Source organism: Danio rerio, chromosome 7 (genome assembly GCF_052040795.2).
Source record: "Danio rerio strain M-AB ecotype USA chromosome 7, GRCz13ab, whole genome shotgun sequence".
Classification (NCBI taxonomy): domain Eukaryota; kingdom Metazoa; phylum Chordata; class Actinopteri; order Cypriniformes; family Danionidae; genus Danio; species Danio rerio.
In genome coordinates this window covers 62,085,001-62,110,008 of record NC_141027.1, presented here as the reverse complement: position 1 = coordinate 62,110,008, position 25,008 = coordinate 62,085,001, and the positions used below count along the sequence as shown (strand labels likewise).

The 25,008-nt window shown below is 36.3% G+C and overlaps 2 protein-coding genes and 1 long non-coding RNA gene across 7 annotated transcripts in view; 1 reads left to right on the top strand and 2 right to left on the bottom strand.

Annotated features, from left to right (window-relative positions):
* Nucleotides 1-25,008, bottom strand: part of LOC137489863 (uncharacterized) — an 86,678-nt gene that overhangs the window by 38,825 nt on the left and 22,845 nt on the right. The gene's annotated exons all lie outside the window — the stretch shown is intronic.
* On the bottom strand, nt 14,736-22,871 carry LOC103909516 (uncharacterized). 5 transcript variants are annotated; one of them, XR_015496359.1, is made up of 6 exons: nt 19,375-19,421; nt 18,208-19,186; nt 17,359-17,549; nt 15,806-16,915; nt 15,285-15,757; nt 14,736-15,036 (listed from the first exon to the last, which is right to left on the bottom strand). XR_015496359.1 is itself a non-coding variant. In XM_087261991.1 (4 exons), exons 1-4 carry the CDS (start codon nt 19,347-19,349, stop codon nt 15,375-15,377), a joined length of 2,826 nt encoding a protein of 941 aa, XP_087118117.1. In that variant the 5' UTR covers nt 19,350-19,421; the 3' UTR covers nt 14,736-15,374. The 5 variants fall into 5 exon arrangements, 3 of the variants coding, with proteins under 3 accessions (XP_087118117.1, XP_087118118.1, XP_087118119.1); XR_015496358.1 differs by having other exon boundaries at nt 18,208-19,421; XM_087261991.1 differs by having other exon boundaries at nt 14,736-15,757; nt 18,208-19,421.
* Nucleotides 20,754-25,008, top strand: part of LOC141375160 (uncharacterized) — a 7,719-nt gene continuing 3,464 nt past the window's right edge. Inside the window, exons 1-3 of the long non-coding RNA XR_015496364.1 lie at nt 20,754-20,825; nt 23,984-24,089; nt 24,214-24,284. This is a non-coding gene — a long non-coding RNA (uncharacterized LOC141375160). The remainder of the gene's footprint in view (nt 20,826-23,983; nt 24,090-24,213; nt 24,285-25,008) is intronic.

Below are 25,008 nucleotides of genomic sequence, written 5' to 3'. Positions count from 1 at the left end.
CCCCCTCATCTTTCCCGACTCCTACTGGAGCCAGCTAAATAGCTCACCCAACCCCGAGCTGTGACACGAGTCATGTCACCGACCCTCCCCGGCCCTAGCTTTTATTTATGTTTATTTTTGTTTATTTCTCACACTTATCTTTTATTTTTTTAATTTATTTATATATATGTATATAAATATGCACCCACGCATATAAATATATATTTATATATAGTGCTGTCACCCTCAAGCTCTAACTCCCGCGGAGTTAATCCCGAGCACCGGACCCCCGCAGGGGTCATCGCCCAACTGCCATTTCACCCTCCAGCTGGGGCTTCACCGACCATTCCTTTTCCCGACTCCAGCTGGAGATGGCACATACAGCTCTCTCTCCCACAGGAGAGCCAAGAGCTTCGACTCTCGCAAGAGTCAGTAAAAACGCCCCCCCCAAGGCCCTAGATTACCCCATTATATATTTATATATCTATATGTTTCATATAAATATATAATTAGATATAGTGCTGACACCTCCCAGCTCTATCTCCGCAAGGAGTGTTCCTCGAGCAAATTACTCCTTCGGAGTCCCCGCCCCCCCTGCCCCCCTTCACCCCCCTCTCCAGCCGGAGTCCTTCCTTCCCCTTCCCTTATATGACTCCAGCAGGATTCCCGCCCACCCCATGGCTCTGACCCCCGCAGGGGTCTCCCCGAGTCTCTACTCAAGCAGGAGTATTCACAGCCCAAGCCAACTCTGCTCGGGTTCCCGCAGGAACCTGTTTCACCCTTTGCTCCAAAGGAGCCCTCTTTACCTTTTCTTTTTCAAATAACTATATCCAGCAGCCGGATATAGCATTTCAAGCCTTTTGGGGAGTTTCTTCGAATACACGGCTGCTGTCCCGAGCTTCATGCATTTGGGGAGCTCTCGAGAACCACCTGATCTCGTACTCCCCTCACATGCTCTATGGACCTGGCGGGAGCCCTGGGCTCAACTATCTCCGAGCTCAGGGTTCTCTCCCGGGACAGCATGCCAAACCTGCTTACAGCTGTCAAGCAATATCTAAGTGTGAACTCTTGAAGTGAAGTTTTTAAACTAATTTCGAGAGGAGCACGTGATATAATTGACAGCAGCTGGCCACCTATCTACACTCATTAGTTAGCCAATCAGATCTATCCTAACCCACTATAAGTAGCCTAGCTAGATATTACTCCCTTATCTTCGTTTTCCGAAGAAACCCCCCATCCACCCCTTTCTCCTCCTTTTCTCCTTTACAAAAAGGGGAGCTCTCGAGAACCACCTGATCTCGTACTCCCCTCACATGCTCTATGGACCTGGCGGGAGCCCTGGGCTCAACTATCTCCGAGCTCAGGGTTCTCTCCCGGGACAGCATGCCAAACCTGCTTACAGCTGTCAAGCAATATCTAAGTGTGAACTCTTGAAATGAAATAATGATGTTAAATTATGATCCATTGCTGACAAAGATAAAACATAATATTGACAAATGGAAACAGCTGAAGCTTTCACTATGGGGTAAAATTAATATGTTAATTAAATTAATGTTAAAATGGTAATTGCACCACAATTTAATTATATATCAATGATGATACCTATGAATATCCCAGATTATATTTCAAAAGATATGATATGATGATAAAGGACTTTCTCTGGGAAGGTAAAAAACCCAGGATCAAAATGAGTAAACTTTGCTCCCCAAGAGATAGGGGAGGCCTTGGTTTGCCAGATGTAAGGATGTACAACCTTTGTTTTGAAATAACCAAGCTGGCCAAGCACTGGGGAGAGACAGATTCAGAGCTGGATTGGATAGAAATGGAGGAAAAGTTAGCATCACCATTCCACCCGATTGACATTCCCTCACAATGTTCTGGAACTAAATGGGAATAAAACCCAGTGACCATACACTTAAGATTTGTATGGAGTAGAATCCAAAAACTGTGTAGGACACATTATAGACAGTCAGATGCATCATTGTGGAATAACCCAGAAGTTTGTATAGGAAAAAAACTGTATTTTGGAAACAATGGCAACTAAAAGGAATTGCTAAAGTGAAGGATTTGCATGAGGATGTTATATTCATCTCATACTCCGATTTAGTGGACAAATATAATATTGAAGCCCAAGGGGGCTTCTGGAAATACCTGCTAATTAGACACTCCATCAAGGACAAACTTTACTGAAGGACAACCCTGTATGCTTATTTACAGTCACCACATGATGCTAGGACTGCTTCTATGTGTTAAAAAATGATGCTAAATGTAAAATATGTAATAGCTTGAGTATAATCTGGCAAAAGGATCTAGGGATTGATATTGAGGAGAATGAGTGGCTGGACATCCTTTACAATGTAGGTAAAAATATAAAAGTAGTTAGAGGAAAGTTTATTCAAAATAATACATAGATACTATTACACACCATCCAGACTCTATGGGATAGGACTAGCTGGAACTAATCAGTGTTTTAAATGCAATAAAGTAGAGAGTACTTACTTACACATGATCTAGGAATGTTGTCTAGTTTACTCAATCTGGTGTAAAATTGTAAGAATAATGGAGGATTGGCTAGGCTATGAGTAATCTGTAGCCACGGCTATGCCTTCTTTTTGATAAATTAGTGATACCTATAATGTAGGTAAAAAATCCTTTGTTCTTCTCAAGATTGGATGCATTACAGCAGCTAGGATGATACTACGTAACTGGAAGTGTCCCAGAATGCCAGAAATGAAGGAGTGGATTAATGGGATGATTGAAATTGCATCATATGAGTGTATGCTGGGGAGATTGAAAAATGAGGGAGAAGTACATAGAAATTGGGATAATTTTTGGCAACATTTAAAATTAGGATAATTGAGTATGTACATTCAAAGGTACCACAACCTTAATTTCCATATATGTTTGCTATACATTGTTATTCTTTGTTGAATTTTCTTGGTGTACGTGGCTGAATATGTAACATGTATCATATGTATGTGTAGGGTAAAGTGTGTTCTTTGCCTGTTGAACAATAAAAAAAAATTGAATTACAAAAAAAAGAACTTATTTCTAATAACTGATTTCATTTATGCTTGCCATGATGACAGCACAAAACATTTTGCTAGATATTACTAGATAGAACATTCAAAATACAGCTTAAAGTGACATTTAAAGGCTGAACTTGGTTAATTAGGTTAAAGTTAGAGTAATTAGGCAAGTCATTAACGATGGTTTGTTCTGTAGACAACCAAAAAAAAAATACTGCTTAAGGGGGCTAATAATATTGACCTTAAAATGGGTTTAAAACTACTTAAAAACTGCTTTTATTCTAGTTGAAATAAGACTTTCTCCAGAAGAAAAAAATATAGGAAATGCTGGGAAAAAATTGCTTAATCTGTTAAACATTATTTGGGAAATATTTAATAAAGAATCACAGGAGGGTGAATCATATATATATATATATATATATATATATATATATATATATATATATATATATATATATATATATATATATATATAATGATTCACCCTCCTGAATCTACTGGAGGTAATCTACTGGCAGCTGTGGTTGCCAGCATCATACTGTAAAAATACAGTGCCCTACTGGTTTTTAAATTAACAGAATGATACTGTTTTTGTTAGCAACAGTATGCTACTGTTGCGGAACTGTAAAAATACAGTGCGATGCCGTTTTAATTTAACAGAATAATACTGTTTTCGTTAGCAACAGTAATCTACTGTTATGGAACTGTAAAAATACATTGCCCTGCCGTTTTAAATTTACAGCATGATACTGTTTTGTTAGATACAGCATACCACTGTTATTGTAATGTAAAATTACAGTGCCCTACCTTTTTTTTTTTTTACATTTTATCTACAGCATACTTTTGTTATTTAGAAGCATAAAGCTGTTAAATAACAAGCCATAATTTAACCATATTATTTCAGATTAAAATGCTTTTTATCAAGGAATGTTGAGAACACATTCAGCATTGTACAACAAGAAGCAACTTACCAAATGTCTTAGAAATAAAATAAAATAAAGGGGGCTTTTAAATAAAGTCCCATTCAAAGTCCATTAGTTTTTTTAAAAGGTTTGAAACCTTGGCGTTTACAGTCATGGTCATCTTCTGAACTGTCTTGCCACTTTTTTTTTTATGTCACATTTCCTGATTTTCCGTTCTCAAAGAAAATTGTTATTTTTATATGATGAAAACTTTTATTTAAGCCGAAATAAAACAAATAACACTTGCTGCAGAAAAAAAATATTATCAGACATACTGTGAAAATTTCCTTGCCCTGTTAATCATCATTTGGGAAATAAATAAAAAAAGAGAAAATAAAGTGAAGGTGGGGTATATATATATATATATATATATATATATATATATATATATATATATATATATATATATATATATATATATATATATATATATATATAAATATATATATATATATATATATTTTTTTTTATATATTTTTATATATATATCTTTATTTATAAATATAGACATACGTACATACATATACACACACACAAAGTTGAAGTCAGATTAGCCTCTCTTTAATTAATTTCTTTATATTTCCCAAATTCTATTTAACAGAGCAAGGAAATTTTCACAGTATGTCTGATAATATATTTTTTTCTGGAGAAAGTCTTATTTGTTTTATTTCGGCTAGATTAAAAGAAAAACAAAACATTTTTGGGACAAAATGATTAGCATAACTATTTGCTTGAGTAATTTTTTCATATACTTTTTTACTCTTACTCGAGTAACTTCTTCTGTGACCACGAGAAATGCACACAGCAAATCACAGCAGCTATTTTCCATCCTATTAGATTGCATTCTTAAATGATCAGTCCAGGAGGTAGTGCTAATTGTAAGCAGTATTTGTTCAAAGACGTTAAAAGTGAAAAAAAGAAAAGAAAAAAAAAAAGAATTATAACTATCGTTTTAAAGCTGTTCAAATATGCAAATATGTTTATATTCATCAGCTGCCGACTGAAAGTTCTTAGTTCTCCTTGCTCATACACGCAAAGTATTTTGCATTTGGGTAATCTTGCATTTTAAGAAAAGGTCTATATATTTTAAGTTTGGCTGCATAAGGGGCTGCTCACAGTGAATGCACTTTTTGCATCAAGAGGAGCATCTTTTGAATGGTTTACTAATGGCCGCGAGCAGAAAAGCATGTTACATCAACTGTATCTTTTCATTCTTCAATCAAACTAAAGCATTGCAGGGTTTCTGTTGAGGTTACAGCAGGGCTTGTGTTGTCAAGGCGACTACGGCAAACTTTTAATGATGGGGAGAGACTTGTGGTCACTGTTTTAAGTTATCCAGAGCTGTATTACTTTACAGATCTTGAATATCACAATATTATTATAAATTACATTTAATAACATCCACAACATCACCACTCGTGTACAATATGGGTCAGCTGTCACTTTCTATGGCCTGTTTCTACGGTGTGGTGCGGTACTGTTGGGTATGCTTTTATGGCCGTTTCCACTGTCAAAAGGTGTACCGAATCATACCGTACCACTTTTTTGGCACCCTTATGAAAGGGTACCAAATCCTATTAATGGTACCAAAAGGTGGAGCTACATGCATAGCTGAATACTGATTGGTTACAGAGATACATCATGAGCTCGTGTGGAGCTAGCCAAAATGTAAACAAAGGAACCGCCATATTTCAAATACACAGCCGAGACATTACACCGTAATACTATATGCATTTAATAACTGCTCTTGCATGACCCAAGCTCAAACAAACCTTTTTTGCTGTCTTGATGTACAGACACAAAGCCAAGAAGAACTAAATCTGCCGTGTCCTGTTGTTTTACAAGGCCGTCTAAAAATGTGAGCGGTTTTCGCTATCTTCAGGGAGCTCGCGATCACGTCTGTATTTTATATAACAAACTTGTTAAGCTGATGGTAATAACATGTCATTGAAGAATCTCCGTCATTTGATCCATTCAGAAAGAAAAGGACAAACCCGAGAGCGAAGCGTGAACAAACAAAGGAGAAGCCCAACAAAACACAGGAGCAAAGGGTTTCAGCAACCTGAATCACGAACTTCCATGTTTATTTGCAGACGTTACAGTAGGCTATTTCACACTGTCATTGATCTGCAGTTATAATTAAATTATGCTCAAAAGTTAGTAAGAAACATCTGTTTTGTGAAAAGTGCTTTTCATATGACATGTGAACGACCTTACAGCTTTACTGTAGACATTTATTTGAGCGAGAATGACGTCAACTGAAACTTTTGGTGATCCGTACTGACACGTACTGTACTGAACCAGTCAGTGGAAACAGGCCACTATTTACATACAAAAGAGCATCGCTCTACTTTTTTTCTTGTCAACATAAAAAGCAGTGTGGTGCGCAATGCGTTTTTGTAATCGGCCCTTAAATGTACAGTACAACAAATATATGCTAACTCTCGGGACAACACACTTGCAAACACAGGTGTCTACAGATGTATTTTGCCAAAGAAGCAAAGTGAAAGAAGGATATTTCTGGTCACCGTTTGACACAGATGAGTTGACATAAACCAGCGCTGATGCTGAAGCCTATCACAAGCAGAGAAGGGTAGGTCCTTGTAACAGTATGATTAACACCTGTACGTCAATGTCAAGTTAGCGTTGTCTGAGAAAAAAAATGGAGCGCAAGTTTATGAAGCCTGGGAATGTCCTAGCAATAGATAAAGGCCTGAAAAATAAACGGCGCTGGGAATGGATTGAAAGAACAAATGGTGAGCCTTTTCGCAGTTGGTGCAAGAAACAGAGTGCCCGGAGCTTGTTTCTGCACAATTTGCTCGAGGAAGCTACCGTATGCCAGAAGCAGTAAGAAAGTGCTGGAGAATTCGGTTCCCCCATCACAGCGCATGCACAACTTTAATTATGAATTATAATATTTTGAATTCTATTATGAATAATAATATTGAATTATAATCCTTTAAAGAACTGAGATAAGTACTTTCGCTCAAAGTTAAACAAGTATGCCAATCCGAAGTTTGACTTAAATCGATAGTTCACCCACAAATTTTAGTTGACTTACTTACTTGCTCTCAAGTGGTTCCAAAATGTGTTTCTTTCTTCTGTTGAACAAAAATAAAGATATTATGAAGAAAACTTAAAATCTGTTACCACTGACTTCCATAGGATAACCAAGAAATACCATGAAAGTCAATAGTTTTCCAGGTTTTCAACTTTCTTGTGTTCAACATTTGAATGTTGGATTCATTCATTGTTTTATATTGTTTTTGTTGATGTAATCTAATGTGTCTGACTAATTAAAATTCTAATAATATTTACATTTTTTGTTCTGTTGTTTCTTTGTAAAGTACTTTGAATACAAACATCTGCTAAATAAGATGCAAACGTACATTTTAGATGTAACTATGAGACAAAAAACTGCAATACATTTAATAGTGTTCAAGCTAAATAAAAGTAAATTAGGAAATGACATTAATAATATCAGCAATAAGGGGTCGGCATTTCATTGGTTTGTAGTTGATACAAATATCCTGAATGTAAGACAGTTTATCAAAATAATCGTCTTTGTTCATTTTTGATCATCTATCTCGATATTCTTGTGCTTTTTCAGCTTAACCTCTTTTATGGCATGTATCTCTCTTACATTCTTTCTCTGCTGAATAAAACAGCTTAAACCAACCTAAGCTGGTTGGCTAGTTTTAGCTGGTACACCATCCTGGTTTTTCACAAAAAAAAAAAATAGGGGTAACACTATTGCACATAATATTTTAAGTAGTCTTCAAAACTAGATTTTTTTAGCAAAAACCATGTAAAAATACATATTTAGTGCTTCGTTTATTCCCCACCAATAAACATGTAACAAATTACAACAATAATGTAGGTTAACTTTGCACGTATATCTACATTAATAATCTGTAACAAATTATAATGTAGATTAGAGTGCTCGCATACCTACACCATTATTACTGTAGTAAATTAGCTCAAGGTTATTCTTCCCACGCATTTCCCGCCGTTATAATGTTGCGAGTTATGATTTAGATTTCAGTTCTGGACCATTGTATAGCGGACTAGCTTAACAGGAGTAAGGTTAATTTGAACAGGGCTTCAAATGAATCGACTCTTTAGATCCGAACAAACGAATAGTCCAGCGATGCTATCAAAATAAAAACCCATAAAGTTTGAGCAGGGTAATAAGATCAAAGTTTAAGACATTAGATTCCTAAATATACACAGGCACTTTTCTTTATACAAAATTAAGCTTTATTGACTACACTGTTAACCCTTACTGTAGATTATGCAGTAAATAACTGTAAAACAGCCAGTGTTTTGCTGTAATAAAAGGAAACAGTATTTTACTGTAAAAGGAGCAGGATTTGTATGAAATTTACAGTAATTTACTTTATGTACCACTTACAGATAGTTACTGTGATAATAAATGGTAAATTACTGCTCAACCATTATTACCCCATGTACTCTGATGCTTTATGTTGCTATATATATATATATATATATATATATATATATATATATATATATATATATATATATATATATATATATATATATATATATACACATACACTGTTCAGTTTTGGTATGTGTATGGCAGAATTGAGGAGAAAGTGAGACAATGCAATGATAAGCTAAATTTCTCTGCAGCCATCTCTGTGTTTTCTTTGGTTCCTTTTATGTTTTTAACATTGAGTATCAGGAGTCAACCAATGTCAATGTCACAGAGCTAATTAAAAGGTAAAGATATCGACGAGATGCATTTAAAGGCAAAAATATTCACACAGAGCAACCAAATTATCACAATCATTTTTATAACTTTGTTTACTTTTCTATAATTAATCTAATTTGCCTAGTGTAACCTATAGTTAAGCTTTTAAATTGCACTTTAATCTGAATATTAGTATTTTGCTAAATAACTAGTAAAAATGTGTTATTTAAAAAATATCTTAAACAGCACGTACATACATTTTTGCAGCGACTCAATGAATTTGTCTGGAAAACTTCAAATGAAGTAAGTAAGAGTGGCATTACAGTATAGTATAAAGGCTTTCCGAAATATATGTATTAATCAGGTTGTTTTATTTTATTTATTTATTTTTTATTACTACAGGTTTGGAACAACATGAGGATCAGATTATATATATATATATATATATATATATATATATATATATATATATATATTTTTTTTTTTTGCTTTGGATGAAGTTTTTATATATATATATATATATATATATATATATATATATATATATATATATATATATATATATATATATATATATATATATATATTATTCAATGATATGTGCATGATTGTGATAAATGTAGGCAGTTCCTTATGCTATGTACCATGGGAAATATGCTATGTACCAGGGATGTCAAACTCCTGAAGGGCCGGAGCCCAAAAGAATTTAGTTCCAACCAGGCCCGGATTGGCTAATCGGGAGGACCGGGAGCATTCCCGGTGGGCCGGTCCGTTTTTTGGCCGCGAGGGCCGGTGTCCCTAGTTCCAGAATCGGTTGCTCTCAGCAGTCACACTTTTAAAAATAATTTATTTATTTACTTGAACACAGCCTTCTTATTCATTATTTTACCGCAGCTCTGCTCTTTTTATCTATTTTCTCGTAGCCTCGTGTGCAGGATGCAGGTTAATGATGATATAACTAGATAAGTCGCCATTAAACGTACAGCTGATGTGGTACAGCGGTTAGTACGTTAGATTATGACGTGGCCAACCTGGGTTCGATCCTTGTCTAAGTAACAATTTTTTTTTTTTTTTTTCATTTTTATTGTTAAGACATAATACTGTATAAGAGTTGTTGAACATTTGAAGTTCTAAAAGTGCAGTTTTCTCAAAAAAAGACGTGATAGTGTCATTAGAAACTGATTTGGAAATGACTTTATTTTAATATAGTCAGTGGTGAACTGAGGTGGGCCGGCCTGAGGCTTGAAACTCCAGGGCTGAAAAGGAGTCCCACTCCGGCCCTGGTTCCAACCCTGCTTTAACACACTACCTTTAGATTTAGTTTGATCAGGTGTGTTTAATTAGTATAACTGCACTGTTACTCTGTAGATTATGCAGTGAATAACTGTTAAAAAACAATGATTTAGGCATCACCACACACTCCCACAGGCTGTCCATTTTATTCTAAACACAAAGGTGTTAGAAAGAGTTTTCAGAAAATGCTGGCCCTTTAAGGGAGCCAGGTGTTTGATTTGTTTACTGCTGAGGGTGCTCTATTATCTGTCCATCAATTCAGATGTAGATTCTGATATGTTTTAAGCTTTAAATAAGAATCTACAATGAGTAAGTAAAATGTGTTCAAATGTTTTTGAGGGTTTATAAAATAAGGCTGTGTTTTGAGTTATATTGTTGTTATCTTGAACTGTGTACTTGAAAGCTACAATGATAGCTAGTTAGCCTTTCCTCATATAACTTCTTACATTACTTTTGTTTAAGTATATGTATTTATTGGATATTGCATACTGCCATAATGTACAGATGCTAACAGTTGTATGTATCTTTCTGGCAAGTAAGCCAAAATTAAATTCCACCATCTCAGTAAGGTAACGTGCACATCATCACAGGGAATCACAAAAACATGACACACATAGCCATCCACACACAAAAGCTCCCCTGTCCAGTCCCAGGTTGTGAGTTTGTTGCTAAGTATTTTTCAGAGCAGTGTTTTCACCTATGAATTTATATTTGAAACAATAAAAAAGTTTGTTGTCATGAGATAATTATAACAATAAAAGATTGGATCCTTTGGTTTTTCAGTGTCGCCAACTTCTTGCCAACTTCAACTTTCTACAATTATTTTAAACTTTTTATTGAGATTTGACACAGTTTTTAATTATTGAAAACTTTAAAATGTAAAATAATTATTTTGTGTTTTTTTGCTGTTCAGTTTTTTTTTGCATGGTCAGCATTGAGGAGAGAGTAACACATTTCACTGCAGCACTTTGTGTGTGTGTGTGTTTAATGGATATGTGATTGTGATAAATGTTGGCAGTTGCTTTAAAAGTATGCTATATACCAGGGGTGCTCAATCCAGGGGGCTGTTCCAGAAAGCAGGTTATGTGACATACACGGGTAAGTTTGAGAGTAAGTAGGTGGATAACCTCAACTTTGGTTCCAAAATCAGAGGTAACTTCTGGGTATGTTAAGTAGCCATAGCAACTTACTCTCTGAACATAACCTGCTCGTTATGTTCAGAGAGTAAGTTGCTATGTTTCAGAGTTTGTCTGTTTCAGAGAGTTCTGTTTCAGTTTTGATGAGAATATTTATGGATGTGGACACACAGATACAAGTTTTTTCGTTGTGAGAGGGTTATAAGTGCATAGTTTTTTTCATAACCAAAGTCATAATGTTAATGTATTTAACAAACCTTTTTGAAATCAAATGTGACAAACCCCGGGTCTGCGCTTACCATAAAAAACATTCAGTGCAGCTCTTTGTATTCGCGTCAGGGCATTTTAGGCAACTGTACAATGTGGCAGTAGGACCACCTGTACAGTATGCCTGGCACTGAACTGTTTTTTTACACTTTTGTACAGTTCCTTGGTCATACATTACTGCGTATCATTACACAGATGATTCAGAGCACGGGAATAGCGTAGTGGACAGTGCGTCGATAAAGAACAACGGAGCGCACAACGGAGCGAGTTTGAATCTCACTTACAGATCTTGTGTTTTTTCTCTCCTTCTGCACCCTCACATTTTTCTGTATAATATTATAAGTGGCAGCTTTGTCTTTTGTAGGAAAATATATCTTTAATTTAAGATGCAAGACGTCGTTCTTATATATACATTCACGCACACACACCTACATTTTTTAATATAATATTTTTTTCAGGGTTTCTAAATGCTATTGTGTGCATTAATTGCAGCCGATTTTAAAGCTCCATCAGTCACTAAAGGACACTGATAATATAACATTTGTCTAAAGTATAAGTGTGCATGTACAACTTAATTTTCTATCCTTAATCTTTTGGTGTTTTAACTATTAAACTCTGTTGCAGCAGCTTAATGTCGAAGGCTTGGCATCTCAACGCACGCTTTTACGCACACAACCAATGTCCAGTCTTGCTTCCTCTTCAAGTTTAAATTCACTTTATTTAACTTATTATAAATACATACTTGCAATTAATAATGTTGAACCCTTTAGCGACCTCAAAGGTGTGTGAGTTTGGTGTGGTAAAAACTGCATGCGTTCCCTTCCTCAAGTCTTCCTCTCTCATGCAAGAAACACCGACTTTAAAACCCTATGTGCACATATTGCCCCCAAGTGGTGACAGCCCAAATTACATTGAAGTCAACATATAGGCTCCTACACACCGGCCCCATAATTGTTGGTGTGCAACTACAATTAATCTCTTAAATTATCAAAGGAGCCAAAAAAGGTGTATGTGTACTACTTCTTTATGGATCAGTCCATTGTTTTTTCTAACAACAGGCAGATTTTGGAAACTGGTCTTTCCAGCAATCCTGTTTTTGTCTTCAGTTGTACAGAGCGGACAAATCCCTTTTTATCAGGATATGTCTGAGTGATCTTGCCTAGTGACCAGGAACCACGTGGAGCAGTTGGATCCATGATGACCACTATGTCACCAACATTAAAGCTTCTATGTGGCTTCCTCCATTTTTGTCTTTCCTGTAATAGTGGAAGGTATTCCTTTATCCACCTTTTCCAAAACAAATCAGACAAGTATTGGACTTGTCGCCATCTACGTCTGATATACAAATCGTCTTTTTGGAAAAGTCCTGGAGGAAGAAATGGCTTTGATCTCAACAGCAAGATGTGATTTGGCGTAAGTGCTTCCAAGTCATTTGGATCATCAGAAAGCTTTGTGATGGGACGGTCATTAAGAATAGCTTCGGCTTCACAAAGAATAGTGTGAAAGCCCTCATCATCTAAACATTGTTGTCGAAGTGTAAAGTGCAACACCTTCTTTACAAGACGAATGAGCCTCTCCCACACGCCTCCATGATGTGATCCTGCAGGTGTATAAAAAGATCCATTTTAATCCTTCTGATAGAAAGGTACGCTGAATTTTATCATGATCCAAACTCTTCAAAGCATTTCTAAGCTCTTTCTCTGCTCCAATAAAATTAGTGCCATTATCAGATCTTTGCTGCAATACTTGGCCACGACGACACATAAAACGACGAATGCAATTTATGCAAGAATCTGTATCCAGGGAATAGGCTACTTCAAAGTGTACTGCTCGGCTGGCCATTCAGGTAAACAAAACTCCATATCTTTTATCGACACTGCGACCTCTCTTCACATCAACAGGTCCAAAGTAATCCACTCCAGTGTTGGAAAAGGGAGGAAGATCCGATGTAATCCTTTCCTTTGGCAAGTCAGCCATTTTTTGTTCCCCAACTTTGCCTTGAAATCGTCGACACACAACACACTTAGAGATTACTTTCCTACAAGCAGAGTTTGCATTAATAATCCAGTACCTCTTTCGTAAAGTTGACAACATGTGGTTTCTCCCTGCATGACCTAGTTGTCTATGAACATGTTGCATGATAAGTTTGGATACATTATGTTCTTTCGGTAGAATAACTGGTCTTTTTGTCTCCTCTGGTATTGCTGCTCTACTAAGTCTTCCACCCACTCGAAGTAAACCATCCATCAATACTGGATCAAGCTTGTAAAGGTTACTACTCCTTTTAACTCCAGATGTTACACTTTGCAAGGAAGAAATTTCTTTTTTGAATGCTTCACGTTGAGAAAATCCAATAATTGCTGATTCTGCTCGAGAAAGATCATCTGGTGTAAGATTTGACCAAAGAATCCAGTTCGAAACCTTTTCATTTCCTCATCCACTTTGTTCTGTTCTACTGTAGAATTGTTCGTTCCAGAATTGAATGAGGACTGAATGCATTTTCTTTGTTGCTTGAGCTTCAAAAGAACATCTTTAAACTTTAAAATCCATGCCACTGCTATTTTCAGTTTTGTCCAATCAGAAAAATAGCTCAAGAGTTGATGAGTAGCACTGTCAGGACAGTTTGAAATAGCAGCATTTACCACTGTATCCCTTTTTACCTCGGGATCATTCGTCAAAGTTTGGTCAAAAGAGGACAGTGGCCATTCTTCCGAAGCTTCTAACAGAAAATCTGGACCCTGTATCCATCTGCTGGACTTCAAGAAGTTTTCAATAGACATGCCTCTAGAGGCATCATCAGCAGGATTCAATCTTTTACCAATATGTCTCCACTGTTCAACATCTGTTGCATCCCTGATGACCGATACTCTATTTGCAACAAATGTATGAAACCTTTTGGCATCATTGGCAATATACTTCAGTACAGTTTGGCTGTCTGTCCAAAACACAGAATTATCTAGGTCTAATTGGAGTTCCTTCCTAAGCATCAGGTTAATTCTGACTGCTAAAACAGCAGCTGCAAGTTCAAGCCTTGGTATAGTTATTTGTTTCAAAGGAGCAACTCTAAATTTTCCAAGCATGAAGGAAAGTCTCACCTTTTTAGTTTCATCTTCCAGACGCAAGTAGGAAAAAGTGCCATAACCCAGGGATTAAAGTGAAAAAAATTCTTGTGACTGAACTTTTTTCAGGCCAAGCCATATTCCTAAAACCAAAATTTTATTTAAATAGCCGAGACCAATAGCGTTTTAAGGGGAGATTAAACCGCTTTAATGTTGCCAGTTTGCATATTTTAAAAGCTATCTTTGAAAAATATATAACTTGACAAATAATCAACCATCTACCACACATCTTTTCAGTGCATGTTTTTATTTATCTTATAACACCAAATGTTTGGTGAAACTCATATTAACAGAAAAAAAGTAATAGCACCACCATTAAATTCAAAATAGAGCTTTTTCAAAAAGTGTTTTTTTCAGTGCATATTTTTATTTATCTTATAACACCAAACAATGTTTTGTGAAACTCCTAATAATGAACAGAAAAAAAGTAATAGCATCACCATTAAATTCCAAAAAGTGCTTTTTCAAAAAGTGTATTTTCAGTGCATGTTTTATGTATCTTATAACACCAAACAATGTTTTGTGAAACTCCTAATAATGAACAGAAAAAAAGTAATAGCATCACCATTAAATTCCAAAAAGTGCTTTTTCAAAAAGTGTATTTTCAGTGCATGTTTTATGTATCTTATAACACCAAACAATGTTTTGTGAAACTCCTAATAATGAACAGAAAAAAAGTAATAGCATCACCATTAAATTCCAAAAAGTGCTTTTTCAAAAAGTGTATTTTCAGTGCATGTTTTATGTATCTTATAACACCAAACAATGTTTTGTGAAACTATTAATAATTAACAGCAAAAAAAAAGTAACAGCACCACCACTAAATTCCAAAAAGTGCTTTTCTTGTCCAAATGCCTCTAGAGTGCTTTTCACTTTTTCTGCTTTTTGGCTGTAAAACCATATTCCTGAAGCTTGGCTACACCTGAAACCCGTTTTAGTGTTTGACTAGCTACATGTGCAGGAGTGGCTCCAGGAGAGGTGGAGGAGGTGGAGGCTGTAGCAGCAGATTTACCTTTAACTCCAGCAGTGGAGGAGGTGGAGGCTGTAGCAGCAGATTTACCTTTAACTCCAGCAGTGGAGGAGGTGGAGGCTGTAGCAGCAGATTTACCTTTAACTCCAGCAGTGGAGGAGGTGGAGGCTGTAGCAGCAGATTTACCTTTAACTCCAGCAGTGGAGGAGGTGGAGGCTGTAGCAGCAGATTTACCTTTAACTCCAGCAGTGGAGGAGGTGGAGGCTGTAGCAGCAGATTTACCTTTAACTCCAGCAGTGGAGGAGGTGGAGGCTGTAGCAGCAGATTTACCTTTAACTTCAGCAGTGGAGGAGGTGGAGGCTGTAGCAGCAGATTTACCTTTAACTCCAGCAGTGGAGGAGGTGGAGGCTGTAGCAGCAGCTATTCGTTTAACTCCCAGGGTGGAAGAGGTGGGGGCTTTAGCACAAACATAAGAGGTGGAACCTTTCTTTACTTTTCTAACCCTAACTTCTGAGAGAACCTTCACAGCTTCCCTCAGTTTCCTTTCCTTTTGATTGTCAAGGTTCACCTTCTTTTTCTTCAGATGATTTTGGTATGTCTCATAAGAAGACAGGCAAAATCTCCTTAATGCAGGGGTAATTTGCATTTTAGATGCAGTTTTGCCCATTACCTTCATGTTGGACTTGAGAATGGCTAAACCTTCATAAGTCTCAATGTTCAGCCTAACCCTGTCTTTCTCAATTATATCATCCATCATGTTAAATGATCCTTCTACAAGAGGGCCAGTGAACAATGACAGAAGAGCCTTTACCAACTTCCCTAAGATGGGGAACCTCGTTCCTCCTCCTGTCATCTTCATGGCAAAAATCTTACTCCACCAGTCAACATCGATTCGTGCATTGTTCTCCTCAAAGCATTTGGCCTGTGCTCCTAGATCTGTATTAATCTGGTAGGCTCGAACCTCTTCATCCAGTTGACCCAACTCTTCTGACTTCACAGCATTTGGCAAGGCCTTGGCCAAGGTGTTGAATGCACCTTGGACTGATTCGTGGAGAATCAATGATGGTGTCAACGCAGATAAAGAGGTGATGATGATGTTGTTGAGGGGCAGGTTTTTCAGGAGGAATGTTGCTGCCTTTATGTAGCCTTCTCTGAGAGAACTGTAGAGCTTCTGCACCCAGGGCTTCTTTTCCACTCTAGCCTTGTTTAAGGCAAAGAAGCTGAATCTTCCCACAGACAACCTTTTGTCAGTGTACTGCAGGTCTCTCTGGTGAACATTAAGCTTCAACAAGCCATTTGCACTCAAAGGGATAGTTTCAGGCTTCATAAATTTGGAGAGAAGTTCCCTAACCAGCAGTAGCATTTCAGCATGCAGCACATGAATCATGGGCTTTTCATGTTGCAACTTCTTCAGGAACACCTGGAAAGTTGGAAGTACACCTAAAAATCACAATAGAACCAGATTAGAAATGGGTCTGTATATTTTATTCATTGATTAATTATCACATTCATAGCAATGTAACATACTCTTCTTAGAACATTACAACCCTTTAATATTATTTTCTAGATTTGTTATTTCCATTTGTATTATTCAATTGTCTAGTTTAAATTACATCAGTCCTGACATGTTTTAAATCTGGTTAATAAGTCCGTAACTTTGTTTTTGAAAACTGCTGTATAAATAGTTTATTATTAGTAGTAGTAGTATTAACCAAAGTGATCTGATTAACAGTGATCTAAAAACTATTTATAGTTAACTCAGATTCCATTCAAGGATTCCAAGAAAAATAAGCATATAATAAATATAGCAATAAAGGGATTTCAATAAATAAGAAATCTCTGTACTTTTCTTAACACTTAAAGTGAATAAAAAGTGAACATACCTCGATACAAATCAATAATGGTTGTGAGCTTGTCGAACTCGGAAAAAAGCATACAGATGCGTGTCTTTCGTTTTTTGTTGACATCACTTCCTATCCTCGCAGATTTTGCTATTTGCTGTTGCAGACATATTATCCTGGCCTTCTCATCAGATGTAACTGCATGCTTATCAAGAAGCTGGTTCAGGAGCCATCTGCATCACAAAATTATAATATACAAATAAGGATTAAGGAGAAAAAATAGACAATGCTATTTCTAATTGCCAATACTTCAACAGTCATGACATAATTTTTGAGTTTACAGGTCAAGACTCATCCTTTTTTCTATATAAAGATTATTTAATAATTTGATAGCATCTGGAATAAAGCTGAGCTTCACTGTTCTAACATATTTAACCCTTTGAGTCACTGTATCTATAACTTTATATACATAACCTGATTGATCACTGAGGCATCGCCACCCCTTGGTTTAGATTTGTTATGTAAAAAAATCCAGTAAATGTCTGCATCTTTAAATATTATTAATAACAAAAAAGTGAGTGTGTATATATATATATGTGTGTGTGTGTGTGTGTGTGTGTGTTTATTTATATTACTTTTTTAGGACCAAATGTCCCCTCATGGATAGTAATACCGGGGATTTTTGATGTTGTGGGGCCCTTTTTGTGGGCCCCACGTGGGAAATAAAAGGGGAAGGGGATAGAATATACAGTTTAAACAGTAAAAAATACATTATGCCTATGGAAGGGCCCCACAAAGATATCACCATAGACCTGTGCGTGTGTGTGTTTTATTAAAGATCCAAAAAAAGCCTACTAGTACAGAAATAAGATGATACAAAAATAGAAGTACCTGTGTTTGTGTTGATCATGAGAAGACAGGACGCTGTAGAAGTGCACGGTCAATGGATCCATAAGGTCCCGTATTCTGTTGCACACATCTAACATTTGCAGGAACCTGCTGCTGATGGGACGTATTAGGCTCTTATTCTCCAAATGAAGTAAGGACTGGAACTCAGAAAAAATTTCTTTCTGTTTGGGTGATTTTTCAATGTCATAGTATACATCAGAGCAAAATTGTTCCACAAATCCCTGGAAAGTATTTAAAAGGGCCTTGGCTGCATTCGAGACCATATGGACAGTGTCTCCGCTGACATCCAGCAGTGATGGATTTTCTCTTCTGACTAGTGTCTCTACTCCAGACTTTTTCCCTCTCATCACACTGCAGTTATCCAACAGTATACCAACAACCTGATTCCAGTTCAGGCTATATGACTGGAGAATATCTGTCAATGTGTTTGTGATTGATAAGGCATCTGCGATATTCAGTTTCCTCGAGGCTAGATGCTGGGTTGCCACTTTTCCCACATCTTCATCATAGTACCGAACAAGAACATTCAGAATCCTGTCCATGTTTCCATCTGTTGCCTCATCTACATTTAATGAGAACATCTTCGTTTTCAGCTTAGATGACAATTCGGACTTCCAATAAGCAGCAATACCATGTGTGCACAAGTAGGAGGCATGTGCATTAGACATTGACAATCTTGAAAGTGCACTCTTGTCTTTGACAACTGACTGCATCAAATTAACTAGCGGTTGTGAGATTGTGAACGACAGGTCATGCTCCGCTATGAAAGAACATACGCGCACTTTTACATCGCACACACGGTCGGCCATAGATGCATGAATCTCCGTTGTGGTACTTGTCGCACCAGGCAGGGAGCAAGTGTACTGTAGAGCACGAACGGCGGCATTGTGACTGGCTTCTGACTGATGGCGAGCTAGCACTTTTTTGCCATTACTGCCATATTGAAGTTTCCTGTGGCATACTGTGCAAAGACACGTACCTGGTTGTTTAATTTTTTTTGCCCACGAACTAAAAGGCTTGCCATTCTCCCCAATTTCGCTAAGCCAAGCCCATCTCCATTTATTTTTTACACTTTTTTCGATCTCCGAAACATCGGAGCCTTCCTGCATTATAAATGGGTCCATGCTATCTTAAATATAAATAACTTACCTCAGCCGTAGCCTGACATGTACTTCTCTGAAACTATACCAAAACCCGGAGTGGATCCATAGCGGAGTGATGCTAAAACGCTTAGAGTGGAGAGAGGAACGTGCATTTGCTCCACTCCAGGCTTTGATCACAAAATTTTTTTCCTCCTCAGCAGGCTGAATACACTTCTTTTCTTAATTTAAGACCTATTCAAACTAAAATTAAGACATTTATTACACTATTTGAGAAATGCCTATATTTACAGCATTAAAATTAGGAAAAGAGCATGAAAAAAAATTAAGAACAAGCGGAACACTGTAATTGACGGAAATCCGTCAATGACTCGCTCCAATTGACGGAAATCCGTCGTAACGACGGAGAACTTTAATCCCTGATAACCACATTGACTCGCATCTGAAAAGTGATGCAACTGAGCTGTCCTGATCGTTCCAAAATCCTTTGACTTGATACATGTCAACTTTCACCATGTTCCCAGATAGCAGGCAGTAATCGGCCCGAGCTCGGCTGCCCTCCGGCGCCTCCGACTCCGACTCGGCATCGGCGAGTGTTATCCGGGCCGAGTGCGGGCCGCAGCTCGCTCGCGCACATGCGGTTGTGATGCGGCTGTAAAGCACTGGCCCGATTCCGGTCAACCATATCCGGCCCGAGTCTGTCTGTAGAGTCCTGGCCGCTTCTGGCAAGGACTCGGCTGATGGCAACTGATTAAGTTCTTATTTTATCTAGTAATCTGTTAGCTCCACGTTTAATGATAATTGGAGAAAATATTCATGGTAAGATAGCAAAAAAAAAAAAAAAAAAAAAGAACATTTAGTGTGGATGTCACGAAAAATGATCGAAACTCGACTGTTTACTATTCTCTTTAAATTATCCAAGAGAAATATATTACTATGCACTTTAATTCATATGTGTTAGCCTATGTGAATCAATTATATCTTTTGTTCAAGCTGTAATGTTCAGTTAATGTAAAACTGAACGTCTTAAAGCAGATTTTGATGTTTTTTTTATGTTATTGACAGTGATAAATTCTGATTTAAATGAATGGGTAACAATATTTGTTGGTTAAGTCTTATTGATAATTTGAGAAAATATTCATGGTAAGATAGCAAAAAAAAAAAAAAAAAAAAAAAAGAACATTTAGTGTGGATGGTCGCAATGTTTAGACGCAAACAAAACAATATTATTTATAAATAGATTATACATGTCATCTAGAGAAAAACTATGTAAAATTCGCTTATTTTTGAGATAGCACGCTCCTGTGCTGACTGTTTTTTTTTTAAAGCAGAAGTTGGTTTCATAATAAACACATGCGTTACTAGATTCCTGATCCAAACTCCAATCCAGACGGTGGCGGTAATGCTCCAAAAAGCTGGTTGTCAACCACCATGGCACGAAGATCACAAGAAGAAAAAGTTTGGTTTTTCAAAGATCTCACGTGGTTTCCGGTCAGAAAGGTAAGCTTTTCACTGCTTGTGTTCTGTATAATTAGCGAATTTAGAGCTTAAAACATTTCCACGGTGTTTGGTTGTAACAGCGTTTAGTACTTTAAAACAGTTTGATACGAAATGTAACTTGCTTTAAGAAACACGACTGGAGCTAATGTATGCTAACGCTAACAATAGGCCTTTTTCACACTTCCTGGTTCCGGTAAGCGAAGCAGTGTACCACAACATCCGGTTTCAATGCGACGGAGCAAGAAAGAATGGCAGGGTCATCTCATCGCTGTGATTGCTGCGTTCCCAGCTGCTCCAACTCAAAAACGACACTCTTACTTTAATGACCACGATCTCCCGAAAGACGAAGGACAAGGAAAATAATGGATGACAATATTAAAGGGGGTTGAATGCCGTTTCAAGTTATATGCGAAAGTACATTCTTATGCTGTATGCACTTCAAAGCGGAGATTATTATGTTTCATTAAAGACTGGTGGTCTATGGTTTATTTTGATGAGTAATTATAATATAGACAAAACTCCAGTTAAGCTATCTGCCTTCCACAAACAAGTGCTCATCATGGTCATTAACCTATAAGCTTGATTTATCCCTACATTGTTGTTATTTTGGAATAATAGACAGTTCATACAAATGCAAATCTCTCTTTTTTAATTGGTTTAAAAGCAAAATTATTTGTTTAGTCAGTTTTCTAAAGTCTTTCTTTAGTCAGTTTAGTTCACTTTTCTTACAATGAAGTCCTTTATTACAAAATCTCAATAACCCAGCAAGTTTTCAACTGTTATTGGTTCAATTCCTGCAGAGATGTTATTCATTCATGTTATTTAGAGGTATTAATAAGACCATCCTTCTGATGCATCGTCTTTTAATATTGCTAAATCTTATGTCGGCAAATTTTGTTTTACTAAATACCAAGAGTAATGATAGAGCTATTCATACTCTTTTCCTAAAAGAAATCATTACTGTACCTTATATTCAATTTTATTATATGTCTTTATTAAAGGGTGAATTGAAGAAAAGTGTGGCTGTTACCACAGAAGTATCATGTTAGAAATAGAATTAAAGAAATGTCCTGTAAACTCATCCACAGGTTTTATCCAGCAAAACATTGTTTGCAAAAATTAAAAAGTGGGATTGATGTAAATTGTATTTTTGTAACGAATATGAGGAGACAGTTTTACACTTATTTTGGCATTGTACATAGTCCGCTTATGGGGTGAGCTGCAAAATGTATTAATAACGATTCTTTTGTGTTCAAAACCTATGTTGTTAACAAAATTGTACATTCATAAATGTAAATTTACTAATATGAAACCAGATTTTAAGGTATTGATGACTGAAATATGCTTGTATAATACCAGTATCAACTCTCTATACAAACTCGACCCACTTTAAAATGTGTGAACCCTACAATGTATTTCATTATTACATATGTTATATTACATTTTGTATATTTGTATTTTATTTATAATTACCCCCTGGTATGTACATTTTTGTATTGTAAAACGTTATTTGCTGTTCTTTAAATAAACAATAAAAATTAATATTATCCACGAGTAGGAGCTAACTTGTTTCCAGACTTGAGAAAACCTCACGAGCATTAAACAACCTGTAATGTATTAACCGATAGCAACTCGCCTGTACAGCTACCTCGCCATTCACTATATCTGACTCTGAATAAAAAGGAAGGAGGGGGTTAGCACAGTTTACAGACGGGACTACTGACATAAAACTCATCCTGCTGGATGTTAAAAAGCCAGGTTAATCCAGTTTACGAATGGCTTGAATGAGCAGTTTTTATGCTGTTGGCTGTGCACCTTACTGAAACCTGACGTTGCAAACGCTGTGTAAGACACGTTTTCTGCACAAACTCTGCAAATCGGTATCATCTTTTAAATGCTGTTTTATTAAGGCAGTTTTACACATTCACCGAACAACATCTTCCTGTCCAAATTATGGCAAAGTTGACCGTGAGAAAGTCATCCGCTGTCCCGAGGCTGTCATGTCTCTGCGACTCCTAGCGAACCCGGAAATATCGATACACTGCTTCGAAGGGCGCTTCCGGTGTTCAATTCCGCTGTGAAAAAGGTCTATTAAAAACACGTCTGAAAGTTCCTTTTCCTTTTACACAATGTTAGATTGTAACGTGTGTAGTAACTGAAAACTATTTTAATTATTTTAAAGAAACATGAAACGAATTTGTGTGTATGCTTACTTTGCGTTAAAGAAAGTTTCTGTAGACGAATCCATTAATTAACATGGCAAAACGTGTTTTTTCCTGATTTAACATTATAAATTACCGTGGATGTTGAAAAAAATCATTGTACAGGCGTATACTTATCCAAAAGTATTAATTCTGTGATTATGTGTAAATAAAAACTAATCGTTTTGGATTAATAAAATATTGTTTATCTTGTTTATGCAGTTAGTCACGAAAAATGATCGAAACTCGACTGTTTACTATTCTCTTTAAATTATCCAAGAGAAATATATTACTATGCACTTTAATTCATGTGTTAGCCTATGTGAATCAATTATATCTTTTGTTCAAGCTGTAATGTTCAGTTAATGTAAAACTGAACGTCTTAAAGCAGATTTTGATGTTTTTTTTTATGTTATTGACAGTGATAAATTCTGATTTAAATGAATGGGTAACAATATTTGTTGGTTAAGTCTTATTGTTCTTGTTTAACAAAGGTTAGTGAGATCATTTTTCAGCACATCACGACCATAGAAGTCAATGGCACATTTTTTTGAACGTGAATAGGCATGTTATAGTTGTGTGCTAAAAGTCCATTATAAGCTGTAAACTGCTGATACATTTTCAACATAGATTGAGCTTTTCAGACATTACATTACTAATTGCTTCACAAACAGCTGAAATGGTTTATTGTTATTGGCTATCATCAAACATTTTTCACAATGGTAGGTTAATCTTCATGGGTACAGAATAATGCATGTGCTTGACCATCTTACAAATCTATGTCTCAGATTCATAAGGCTGTCACTCTGCATGAATCTCCGAATAAATCTTGTGCAACCTTCTGTGTACTGATTATTTACACTATAGGTATTATATGCATTAATTAACTTTGATAGTATTTCAGGATTTGAACTTTTCTTTACGGGAGGTTAACAACAATGTGATGCTTTATTATAGATGCATATGAGGAAGCTCGACTCAAACATCCACACGCAACTGTGATTTCTGACTGGTAGACAGATGAGGATGATGATCGCCTGTCATACATCTAAAGACAGAACAGGTTTGTTTGCAATTATTTTAAACACATACTGTCAACATTATGTCATTGATCTATTACAACCTGTGAGTTTTGCCCTGGCACTATACTAAAGTGATGTTTTGTTTTGTAAATGTATCTGATTAAGGGACAGTATAGACACATCTATACCGTGATGAAGAAAAATTACTTGGAACAAAGAGGCTGGATAAAAGGCAGGTATAAAGATTTCAGAAATCAATGCAGCACCACAAGTACCATCACCATCAATGACTATGGCAGAAATCTTAAGACCACCATCAAGATGCACAGATACTGTACATTCCAGTACACCAGGCGTGTCCAAACTACGGCCCGGCTTTTTATAAATATCAATAGAATCTGGCCCGCTATACAAAAATGAACGTAATTCAATAAATAACCACCGGGTTTCGCTATTACATGCATTCAATTAAGCAGCAGTTCTTGTTATGATCTATCTATCTATCTGTCTGTCTGTCTGTCTGTCTGTCTGTCTGTCTACACACAGTTGAACTCTGAATTATTAGCCCCTCATTGATTTATTTCTTCTTTTTTAAATATTTCCCAAATGATGTTTAACAGAGCAAGAACATTTTTACAGTATGTCTGATAATATTTTTTCTTTTGGAGAAAGACTTATGTTTTATTTCGGCTAAAATAAAAAGCGGTTTAAATTTTTTTATGAACCATTTTAAGGTCAGAATTATTAGCCCCTTAAGTCTTCAGAACAAACCATTGTTATAAAATAACTTGCCTAATTACCTTAACTTGACTAGTTAACTTGATTAACCTAGTTAAGCCTTTAAATGTCACTTTAAGCTGTATAGAAGCGTCTTAAAAATATCTAGTCAAATATTATTTACTGTCATCATGGCAAAGATAAAATAAATCAGTTATTAGAAATGAGTTACTAAAACTAATA